The sequence below is a fragment of the Ooceraea biroi genome, chromosome 1, assembly GCF_003672135.1.
Source record: "Ooceraea biroi isolate clonal line C1 chromosome 1, Obir_v5.4, whole genome shotgun sequence".
Taxonomy (NCBI): domain Eukaryota; kingdom Metazoa; phylum Arthropoda; class Insecta; order Hymenoptera; family Formicidae; genus Ooceraea; species Ooceraea biroi.
Window position 1 is genome coordinate 10,898,009 of NC_039506.1, and position 12,433 is coordinate 10,910,441.

A 12,433-nucleotide genomic window follows, 5' to 3' on the forward strand; every position below is an offset into this window, starting at 1 on the left:
AGAGAAATGCTAAAGTTCTCAATCATTATGGTTTTACGAGCGCACATTCTTTTCAGAGCACGACAGTAGTATTTAATTAACCAATTATTATTACATAAGGGAAAAATTCTGCATCAACACTGAAACTCGAAAACAAGTTTTGTTTTCAAATAATTGTAAGTCACGATTTGTCAGTTATTGTTAGAATCTCTCACAGTCATAGAATTATGATAGAACTTTTAATTAGAATAATTAATAAAAATAAATAAAATTTTGTTAATAGAGAAAAGTCTAAGAGAAATACTGCTGTTGTTGCGCTTTGTTCGTGAAGATTGTTATCTCTACAATTACTTGGCGAATTTGTATCAATTAAATTATGCTATGAGATACATCTTCTTAGCACGAGGACCGAGTTTGCGATCGATTGTTAAAGTTTCTGCTGTTCACGCGAATGAACGATCTGGTTAACGGCTGCTGTTGGCGATGATCACGTAGGAGTACCTCCGAGAGTGGGATAATCGATTTAATCGATCGTCAGCTGCCGGAAGGATCCGTCAAGACCAAATAGGTCGTCGTGCGTCTTTGGTTTATCCGGTCGTAAGGCCTCGTTAGCTTTTAAGGACTCCTGTTCCTTGAACCAAGCCGTGTTTTCCTCCAACTTTTGCACCCACTTGTCTAAAAAGTAGTGTATTATATTAGTCAAAGAGAAATTATTCGGAAAGATATTTATATAGTATTCTCTCTATCTCAATTACTATTCCGACTAATTTGCCGTACTTGTCTCATATATTTAATGAATGTGATACGTTTCCAGAAAAAAAGGTTTATTTGAATACGTTTAACTTGTTTCAACTTTACTGTTTAATCATTAAAAGCAAATATTATAAAATTTTAACAATAGATTTTACGATTAACCGATGCGGTTTGAGAAGATTTGGAAAAGGGCTGTTAAAATTAAAATTCTCTAAATTCTTTTATAATGAATTCCGTATTAATAAAATGACGAAATATCGTACCCTGTATAGCCTGAATGGGTCCGGCGTCTCCGCCATATTCAGCCGGCAATATTTCCTTGGGCACATAGTCGTAGAGCGTATTAATATCGCTGTGCAGAAAGATGCGATTGCGAATCTTCTCCTTCAGCAGCGGCTTGGCAAAGGTGACAATCGTGTCGACAATCGGACTGACGTTGATCACGTGTACCTCTTTCAGCTTCACTGGGTAAGCTTCTTGCACGCAGACCATGAACTTCTTTGATAAGGTCGGCGTGAATTTAGCAAAGTGCTTTGCCGAAGCGACGCTAGCGTCGAGGATATAGACGTCACCTGCTACTCCGTGGGACTCCTCTTTAAGACGTAGGTCGCCTATCATCAATACCAGCTTTAACAACAGAATAACGTGCAATGTAAAATTTGAGCATTGAATATACCACTGGCGCAAATATGTAAAATCGCAAGAAGCAATTTGCAAAAATTCAAATTATGTACCTTCATAGCTTCCGCAATATTCGGAGTCTGTGCATCTTTATCAAGTCCTCGCATCAGGATCACTCGACGTCCGCTCTTCGTCAAACCTGGCAAAGGCGGTATCTGTCTACAAAATAAAAAGAAATATGTGAGATAACAAAACATGCCTAATTCACTTGTGCAAACTAATCACCGGACGAATCTCTTTACGATAATTAATTTTCATACACGAGTTTCAGTAGTTCTTGTATGTCCGGATTTTTGACGTCGCGGTTGCTGAAGAACTCGGGGATCATTGCACGCATTGTGAAATACATGTCTAGCTTCCGCTTGCATTTCTCTAAAGAGAACTTGCATCCTCTTAGAAACGTCATTATTCTTCGGTCATCTAAAAGAAATAAGATTGCATTATTTTCACAGTGCGGCATAGTAATAAATTTTAAATTTAAATTTAAAACCCTTTTCTTAGTATTTTTTAACATATTTTTTACTATAAAATATTTGAGGCTTGCACGCTGTTAATTATTACAACTAGATTTGGGTTGGAGCCGCGGTTTTGTCATGTTAATTTCAACATTTCGCAACAAACCCCGCTACGCGCGCGCGCGCGCGTGTGTGTAAATGTAACGCGCGCATGCATACATTTAGAACTAAATTTCTAAATTTAAGGTTTAATATTTGTCGCTTTCTTTCTCTGTTTTCCTAGTAACCATTTTCCTAGTCTCAATGGAGACGCGCATACCATCAAATTGAGGTAAATGCGGTTGTTTTCTGAACCACTCTTTGATTGCTTCGAGATCGTTCTCACGTGTCGCTGGATTCTCATTTAATTCCACCCGTATGAACTTGGACATCTCCTCCGTGGGTTGTATCAGCAACATCTGCAAACATGACGATAAGAAGCACCATATCAGGCACGAACGCATTCATGATCAACCTCTTATCACAACTTTGCCATAAATTAATAATTATCAAATCATTTTAGTCGTTTTTTCAAACTAGAGAGTGTGAAATCATTTTATTACCACTGAATAAATCGAATGCAATCTCGACCATGTGTATAATGCTTTTCGGTTGTTACGCGCGTAATGTGCACTACACGAGATTACGCCACCAGTTAAGATACCCATCGTTCTTACGTCGGGAATTAATGCTGACCGAAGCAACTTGCTCAACCAAAACTTTCTCTATACTCGTTGCGGTTTCTGACGAAGAGAGTGCTTCTCGGACCTCTCTACCTCTCTACGTTCCAGAAACAGCGATATTGTTCTGAGATTATTTTCTTCATACGTTTGGCGTATGACCTCTTTAATTATTATTAGAAAAAGAGAAAGTTTACAGAAAAGACCTCCGGTTTTTGTGACCTATATCGAGGAATTCAGGATATACCTCATAAAGTATACTATAAGGTATGCAATAAATGCCTCTTTGTTTAGAATAACTGCGTAAATTTTGCTCAATAGCAAAAACTTTGTTAAATAAAGAAAAATGTAAAAGAAAATGTAACAGACAAAAAGAAAGAATCTGAGAACGCTTGATTTTCATCTTCAACGCAAAAAATGGGGAAATTTGGGAGCGTGAATGTTTGAGAGCATTTTGAAAACGGCAAAGAGAACGAGGGATTTACAGTAATTTACATAATTTTGTGACAAAAAGTATTTTGCACGCTCAAAGTTTACGAAATGTCTAAAAATGGTTTCAATTTAACAATAAAAGTTTCTTAGTTCCGATGATAAGTTCGAACAATTTATAGGACCGCTTACTTTCCTCTTAACAAATAAGTTAGTTTGCTAAAGGCCTTGAGAGAACCTGAAATTGGTCGACATGTGGAAATCAATCAGGTGATAGTAATACAGATATTTTCTGTTTTGGCTTATATAATTAACATATGTATCATCTTATGAATGGCAAATTAATAATTTATTCAGAAAAGTTTGATGTTGATGTCCTTAAGTCACTTAGATTTGACTGTTAAATTATTTAAACCGGAATCTTTTTATTAATTTCGACACATGCAACACGTGTAATATATATGCAAATAATTGAATTATCATTTTAACATATCGTCAATCGTTAACTAATGCGACAGGAATATAAAAATATGATATACATTATTATTATTACTAGTTATTGTAATAAAGTTGATAGTGAAATTGAAAAATTGAAAATATGATAATGTCTTAAGAAACAATTCCGAACACTTATCTTAATGTTAATGTATCTTTATGAAATATATCGTTAAGGACTTCATAAACATTTAATTAATTAAATTAATATTTTATATTATTTCTACACGTTTGTTATAATTTTTTAAGCTTCGTATGAAAATTACAAAATTACACAAAATTGTATTATAAAAACTGCAAATTGTTAGGAAGGCTAAAGAAAAATTCGAGATAATAAGTCATTAATCAATGAATATTTGTTACTCGACATTTAATTTAACATTTAACCTTAGATCTTTTCGTAAACTCCATGTGAAAGTAAAACTTAAACTTTGTATATCACGTAGAAAATATGAAAAAGTATAGAATGTTAAATTTTCTTATCTATAAAAAATGCATTTTAGTATGTGTGCATGCAAATATGTAGCAGACGACACACTGACATAATGTTAATTACAATATTTTCAAATTGACATTTGCATTACACGAAACTTGTTAATGATTTCAAAGCAAACAACAATGGAAAAAGATTCATGATTCTCATACGTGACACATAATGTAGTCGGAACTGGATTTACCTTGGCCGTTGTTCTATGCGATCTGAACTAGACGGACACACTTGACTGGCAAGTAATCGCGGTGACGATGACTTTCGGATTATTGCAGAAAGAGAAATGAGCGGAGCGGCGAACTCGAGAGACAGCGAACGGACAACGGAGTGGGAACGCGAACACCTCGTGGACCGGTTCTCCTTTATACCGTAGAGATGCCCCACTCTCGCTTTGCTTCCCGTTATGATCCCGGTATAGTATAGGAACAGAATTCGATCGACGAGCGATTTTTGGGGGATCCCCTTCTAGAAAGAAATTTGTAATCATTGCTCGGTGGGAGACATGATGATGATTTAAGAGTGTTCAAGAATCACATTACCACAGTAATCTGATCATCTCCACGCAGCGGAAAGAGATCTGCAGTCTGAAAGATGCCGAAAACATTCAAAGAATCTTCGTTTCAAAAAACAATAGAATATCAAATAAGCAGTAATCAATTAATAAACAGTATAGTAATAAAATTAGATAGCATGTGGAATTCTTCCTTTTCTTCTTTTCTTGGAATTCTAAAACTGCGAGAAAAATTTTGCGATAATTATTTGTAACAATTTCAACAAAAAATAAAATTGTTAGAAGAGATAAAAAAAGACGTCAAAAAAGACATCATAAAAGACGTCAAAAAAGACATCCCAAAGACGTCATAAATCGGGTCATAAGACGTCTTAAAGACGTCATAACGATGCATATGCTTTTTATAATACACGCTCTTTATAAATATATATTAATATTAAACACCAGAGTTCTATTATATGTATATTTATCGCCCATATAAGCACATATTGCGAATCACATAAAATTAATAAAAACTCCTGTTTACGTTTAAAGCAAGTATTCTAAACGAAATATGATTAACTCGATGCAAGTTACTTGATGTAAACACGAGCACAACGTCGATATTATGACTTCCAATAGCTTGCTGGCGATAAAGAGACATATTAAGGATATATTGCATTACACATATATTTCTGATAATAATAATTCGAAGATCAAGGAATCAACTGAATGCGTTTAAGCGAATTTACTTGTGCGTTGCACAGAGTTAAAATACAATTTCGCAATTGGATTGCTCGCTTACCGAGCGACTGGGCGATGGCTATCGAGCTCAATACAATTCCGCCTTTTTTTAGAAACTTATGAAATTGTACGCTCACGTAACGCGAAAATCCATCGAGCACGCCCGGACCTGCTTTGGTGCACATGCATACACCGACTTTTTTGCTCTAATAAGCAACAAAACGGCAAACTTTCTTCCCAGAATTTGGACATACGTGTCTTCGACTACTTACTTATACTCGTGCGCATCAACATCAAGTGAATATTATAGATTTATTACAATGACAATATTATAGATTATTTATTGTATTAATATTTATTATATTATACAATGACAATATCATTGATTATTTATTATATTATTATTTGTTTATTACAATTTATTACAAGATTTATTACAATGACAATATTATAGAGTATTTATATATCTGTTAGATTTATTTATATATTATTTGTTATATTATAGATTATTACGATGACGATAGATTTAGATAAATATTGTAATGTCCTAATTAGACATTGAGCTCAACCTTCGGCGCTTCTGTACGTTGCATGCAATTCCAGTTGCTCTTATTTTGCATAACTTTTTTACCTCATTTACATGTCATGCAGACAAACAATTCATGACGTATTATTACGATTAAACGTGTGCTGTCCAAGGTTTTATGCGAGATTCTCCTTCTCGGAAGACACGGATTACTTTGTGTTCACGTGGAAATGTACTGTGGCAGTTATTTTTATGCATTACTATATGAGCCGCACGCATGAGTTCCCGTTTTTGCAGTTGACAAAGATGAAGTCATTTGCGATTGACGTAGCCGGCGCGCAGCGCGATGTATTCTCGCAGTGAAGATACTCGCGATTAAATCCCGGTCGTTCCCGCTCGATTCTTCATCGTGCTCGCTTCCTAGTGCATAGAACTTCGCCGCCGTTAATCGCGGTTACGCTCGTGCCCTCGTCTTACTTTCTTTTGCGAGTATAATCGCGAGTGTAGTGCACACCGTTGTTGTGTTGCACCGGCGAATACGCAAGATTACGTTAACGGGGCGACCGTCACGGGCGGGAAGGAATCCGCGCGTGTGTCAGTACGAAATTGCAATCGCGCGCGATTTTGCAACTGCAGGGAAACAAGCAAAACAACTCCGGAGTTTATGCACGTGGCGGGCACTTCCGTAGGTTGAAAGTACGAATTGGAAGTTGCTCTTACCTAGAATCCAACGGGACGGGAACCATTCTGGAACAGATGTCTTGCGTGTTCGGACTCAATTTTCAATAGACGGCCCGAAACATTTATATTGTAGAAATTCTAGCTGCAAGTCCGGATTGCGCAGTTGGACTCAATGTTTCAATTATTCTTTGCGTTTCTTTTTCTCATTGCATTGTCCAATTCCGCTTTGCCCGAGTCATAATCAAATGACCTGAATATTCCTGAACTCAAACAATCCAGATGTAATTTAAGATCTGAATTTTAAAGTCGAATCGCTCAAATTTCACAGAAAATTCTAAAATTTCCCTAGCATCGTTCCCTCGCGAACCTTATGCAGATATATATATATATATATAAATTGGAATAATTAATTAATTAAAATGCTATCGAGACAAATCAATATTTAACGGAAAGTAAGGTTTCGTTATCCATTTGAGCAAACAGCATGTACAGTAAGTTAATTCATTAATCGAATGCGAGTCAAAAGTAGGACACAAGTGAAGAATTCATATAAGTGAAGAGTGCGACATAAACAATTGTGCAAATATTATGCCTGATGCAATTGACAAAACCACGTTATACAAGCTTAAAATTTATTCAAGAATTTGTTCGATATACCATGACCCTAGAACATTACAACTGTTCTGTTTTGTGCATATATATATTTTTTTCACATATTCTCTCTCTTTCATAATATCTTTTAAAGAAAAAATGATCAAAATCGCCGTTAGCAATTTTAGAAAAAAGAACCGACTCTTGCGGTTATAAGACATAAAATATAAGCGACAGCAAGAGTGAAAGGTAAAGTTGTAAAAGATGTAATGGCCCGAAATATTATATCTTGCTTTCTTTCCAAGAAGAGGTCAAGGCCGCGGCGAAGACCGAAATTGCGATACCCATTGTCGCCATGAGATCACATAATAATATTGTCTTCGATAAAGTCGACTTCTGACTCGTATCTCTTTCTCAATAATTGTTGCTTCTTCGGTGCTTACAGTATCCTACAAAGAAAATATATAGATATGAAACACGCTTTGTTTATAACAAACAATTCCAAAATTAAAGACGTTCAAGGCTTCCATCAAGTTTGCACGAATACATCGATTGTTTATAGCAAATTAAAAATAAAGCAGGATATAAATATAGAAACTTTTCTCTGTTCAAGTAATTTAACAGGTATTGTTGTAATAAATGTATTAAATGTTAACATGTATTAAATGTAGTATATGTATAAAAATCAAATATAATTAACATAAAAGATTAATAAAATTTTCAACTAAAACGTCCGCACTCGGATATTGTCAAGCTCAATAATTTTAGAAAATATACATTTTTTTCCACATACAACTCATATTTCAGAATATAAATTATCTGATACGTGTAACTGTTATAGTTCCGCAAAAACATAAAATTAAATATTACTACTTCTTCGTATCAAGTAAAGCGCACATTAAAGTTAACATGCGACTTTACTACGGATTATTTAAATCTTTATTATTAACATAAAAACATATGACGTATTTAGTTACCAGTTTTTCAACATCTAGTTCTAGTTACTAATAACGCGCTTTCGCACTGGCAGTTTTTCCTAGAAAAAATTCCATTGGCACACGTGAGATAATTGGAGCATCGCGCTTCTGTCGATTTATGCATTCTGGATCATGACAGTTAGTTTCGATCGCTTTTCTGATTGCGATCGGCAGTTCCCAGATCGTTTTTATTTCCCGAAGGATTCCGCTATTTGATCCTTCCGCGATGAATGGGACGGATTTCTTGCCCGAACAGATTTCCATCATTACAAGAAGAGTGTCTTTCGGAGAAATCTGCGAATTGATCAAGGAAATAGTATTTGATATAAAAAGTATTAAAATTAAAAAAAAGAGTATGAGTAATATATATATATATATATATATATATATATATCTTTTCAATAATTTATTTATAGAATTTATATTAACTTACATAAATCTAGTATTTGATTAATACATAATGCAAATGTTCCGACAAATTACTATCGAATCGATAAACTTATTATTGATAAAATCATTATTAACAACATACTATTAAGTATCTAGTCTATATGAAGTATATCTATATGAAAGACTGATTACTTCGCGTTGCAAAAGATCGATGACAACAGCATGCTCGTTGCTCGGCACGGTAGCAATCAGTATATAGCCCTTGTTGTTCGGAAAGGATTTGAGCTCCTTGATGGTATTCTCAATCAAACTTATCGTAGAAGGTTTAACAAGAAATGGTTTGCGCGATGAAAACTCCTCTTCGGATGTATTGTTGTTCCTGCCAACCGATTCAAGTAAAGAGCGAAAGAAGGCCATCCACATTTTGGAGAACACATCGAAAATGTTCCAAGTGCCGTCAAAATTCGACATTCCTATCAAAATAAATAATTTCTTCGAAATATTTTCCTCCCTCTTCGACATATCTTTCTAATACTATTCCACTTTGTCATCCCTCGTGATTTACCGTCGGATTTAGAGTCTGCCATGGTCACGGGGGAAAGGGATTTTGTTTGATCGCTGAGATTGATCATTTGCCAGGGGTCCTTCGAATTGTGCTTGTCCATGCGCTGTTCAAACTTCGCTTCATTTTCGTCAAATGCATCGAATTCGTATCTAGGAAAGGATGGTATCGAGAAATTGCTGCCGGAAACTGTGCCTGATCGATCAAATTGATAGGATCAGTAGTTGTCATAAAAAACGTATATATAAAATATAAATAATTCAAAAATCTGATTTTTAATGTCTCATAATTCTTAGTATCTCTAAACTGCCTATAAACAAAATTTTGAAACCTGTTGTCATTCCTTTCGCGTGCCTCGCCCAAGATAACAGATCAACAATATTCGAACGAAGGATATGTTCGCAATCACAGTTCTTTTCTTTATTTTCAAGAACAATAGCGCTGCTCACGGTGAAATTGGTAGCCTTAATCTCATCACGACAGCTCTAGGATATTAATTTTATGTATGGAATTTTAATATATTCAAATAAATGAAATGAAAGCAAAAGGATATTTCATTCATAAAGATTTCAATGCTATTTTATATTTCTAAGAATTCTCTATTGTAGTTTCTTTAATCACTGGAATCTAATCAAATTATATACTTTTAAACATTTCATATTTTTACAAATACAAGTTTTATATCATCACTACATATTATAGAAAACATTTAAATGAAGTACACTTTCAAGACTTTTACTTTCATTTTTTCCTACAATTACATATTTTATTATCGTCTGAGAAGAATAATAAGAATTATATAAAACTAATCTAAATATTCATAATTAGTTTTCTACAGAGATATTCTACAAAAAATAATTCATATAATTAAAAGAATACTTGAAGAAATCCTTCAATGGCGAACGGCAGTTTCTTCTTGCAATCCTCCCATGAATTCCCGTGGTTGCTCTCATTCGAGCTGCTTTCGTCAATCAGAAGCAAGATAACATTTCGGAGTGGAGTAACGGTGTTGGCGTTTTCTACGGAAACATTGGAGCTGTCATTTTTCATCACTAACGTTACACCGTCATTGACCAGTTTCATCCCGGTTGTGGTGTTCTCGGTCGTCGATCTCTTCTTACGCGTCTGATTCTGCGGCATCTGCTCCGTCAGTTTCACCGATACCTTCACATCTGCAGCTTGCAAGATATTGTCCATGCCTGTCACCTGTATCTTGCCGTTCAACGCAGGGTCAACGAATACCTTTTGGTACGTGTCCAAGGACGGCGCCGTGTCCCACATGGACGGTACCAAAGCTGCCAACGAAGCGCACATAAATTAAAATTAGTCAATATTATACAATTAACATCGCGTTTTGCGAAAGACATATTTAAGAGACGCATTACGCATTCGCAAACAAGTGCATATATTTCTAAAAATAAATAACTGTGTAAAATACAAATACCGAAATATTGCCGAAGATAAAATATGTCTTTCAGAGTATAAAGTCGAAGATCGGAAGTGGAATTGAAACTTTCGTGCAAGTAATACGTTTTGTATTTTTTTATTCTAAGTTATAATCACAAATGTAACTGCTCAAACAAAGCAAGCGAACATGCAACTGAACATTAGACACTTTAGATACCTGAACGATCCATTGTAAAGCCAATGGAGTACGCCAACACCGACCACAGCACCGCAAGGATACCGAAGTAAAACATGCTGTTTTCTACTAGTTAATTAATTAGTATCAATAAATAAATTACTAATTAATTAGTATAAAACAAATACGTATTAAATATTTAATTTAATTTATTAAAACAATTTGTAATAAATTAATAAGAAGAAAATCCAGTGTTTATGACAAATACGTTAAATTAATAAATTAATTTATAATATTAATTATATATTAATTGTTTCCGATATAAATAACATGAACTACTCACGTAATCAGCTTTTGACGAGAAACGTGGAAGTGCGAGGCTAATGCGATTCTCTGGAGTTCAATTCCTTAAAGTTCAATTAAAAAGTTCCTATTTAATTGTCATGTGAAAAGACACTTTCACCTCATTTTCTCCTCAAGAAACAACTAAATTACATATCGTCGATCAACAAGATTGGTTGCCCGAACGACGGATCAACCGCGAATCGCAATGATCGAAGTTTCTGATTCCATTTACCGCGTAATGCAAAAAAATATTTTCAAGAATTACGTACCTCAACAATGATTTAAATTGTTTAGTTTATTCTAATGGAGTGAAACAAGAGGAGTGTTTTTCCATTTGAAATAAAAAATGATTTAAATGTAATTCGCAAGTTAAATATTTCTTCGATTGAAACATTCCGTTCCAATTTCTCTATTACATAGTTAAGAATGTCCATTTCGCAGTAACTATCATTAGTGTTCCATTATACCGATCGCCATGTCAAAGTAAGGACTGCCGGCCTAAATAATGAAGGATTCGTTACTATGTACACGATTCATGCCTGTAAGCTACAGCCTGACCCCTGTTTTAAGTCGATATGTGACATATTTAACCGTCTCGCCTCCTACATAGGTCACACACAACGGCGAGCTACGCTCTCGACCGATTTACACTATTTGTTTTACGTCATTCGTTGCATATTGCGTTCTATGGTACGAATCATTTATTTTTATCGACCAAGTCTAACTTACGTATGTGATGATAGTACACCAACCGCGAATCATTCGCGAAAATTCGCACGGACTTTATTTAATAAAGAACCTTTCATGTTTCCGCCTCTTCCGAAAAAGAAGAAAAACGAGATAAGAATTATTCAAACTCTATTTTTTTCCGAAAAATCAGTTCTGTCCTTACATATATAAAAAAAATTGGTCGTTACAATTTAGCTCAGGGGTGCTCAGAGCCATTGCACATTGCACAGCAAAGCTTAACAAAGTATTCCGGACAAATTCTATTCGCAAGATAGATATCTCGTATATGTCATATACATAGTTTTCTCGACTCTTTATCAAGTATCCATTTTTTAATTATTACTGTAATTAATTTTTCTAAAAGCTATAATCTTGTTAGCGATCTCGCAAACGCTCGATCACCAAGAGCTCCGGATTAATTTCAGGGAAAGGAGTGCTTTGCGTACATCAATGCAACGATCCTAGCGGAAGCTTCGTTTCACCAGTTGCTAACCCCGACTCTAGGCATCTTGGAACTTTAAATTGTTTTCTTCAGCGAAACTTTCTTTACGCTGAAAACTGCATAGAGCGCACGACGACGCTGGCGGCCTGAATTATTAAGGGGACTATAGAATCCCCCTCTTTGTGCACTCACGGGGTGATGCAGAAAGCGACATGGCGTTGGCAGAGTATTGCGCAGCGCAACAAAGCAGTCTGCGCCTGGTTACCGGGCCCCGATTGGTCCACGTTTGGTACCTACCCTGTTGGAAGGGGGTTTTCCTTCGACGTGGGAGGTGGCGGTCAGGTCACAACCAGGGGGTTGAAGAAGCGCAAAG

The 12,433-nt window shown here is 35.3% G+C and overlaps 1 protein-coding gene across 1 annotated transcript; it reads right to left on the minus strand.

Moving 5' to 3' along the window:
• Positions 1-153: 153 nt before the first annotated feature.
• Positions 154-11,266, minus strand: LOC105284786. The gene is given in 13 exon segments (XM_026968450.1): positions 154-654; positions 996-1,359; positions 1,467-1,572; positions 1,674-1,833; positions 2,188-2,326; positions 8,011-8,304; positions 8,593-8,873; positions 8,966-9,157; positions 9,294-9,447; positions 9,842-10,257; positions 10,587-10,673; positions 10,888-10,951; positions 11,159-11,266. Coding segments are annotated over 11 exon segments (2,334 nt in total). The 5' UTR covers positions 10,663-10,673; positions 10,888-10,951; positions 11,159-11,266; the 3' UTR covers positions 154-502.
• Between the last annotated feature and the right edge of the window lie 1,167 nt (positions 11,267-12,433).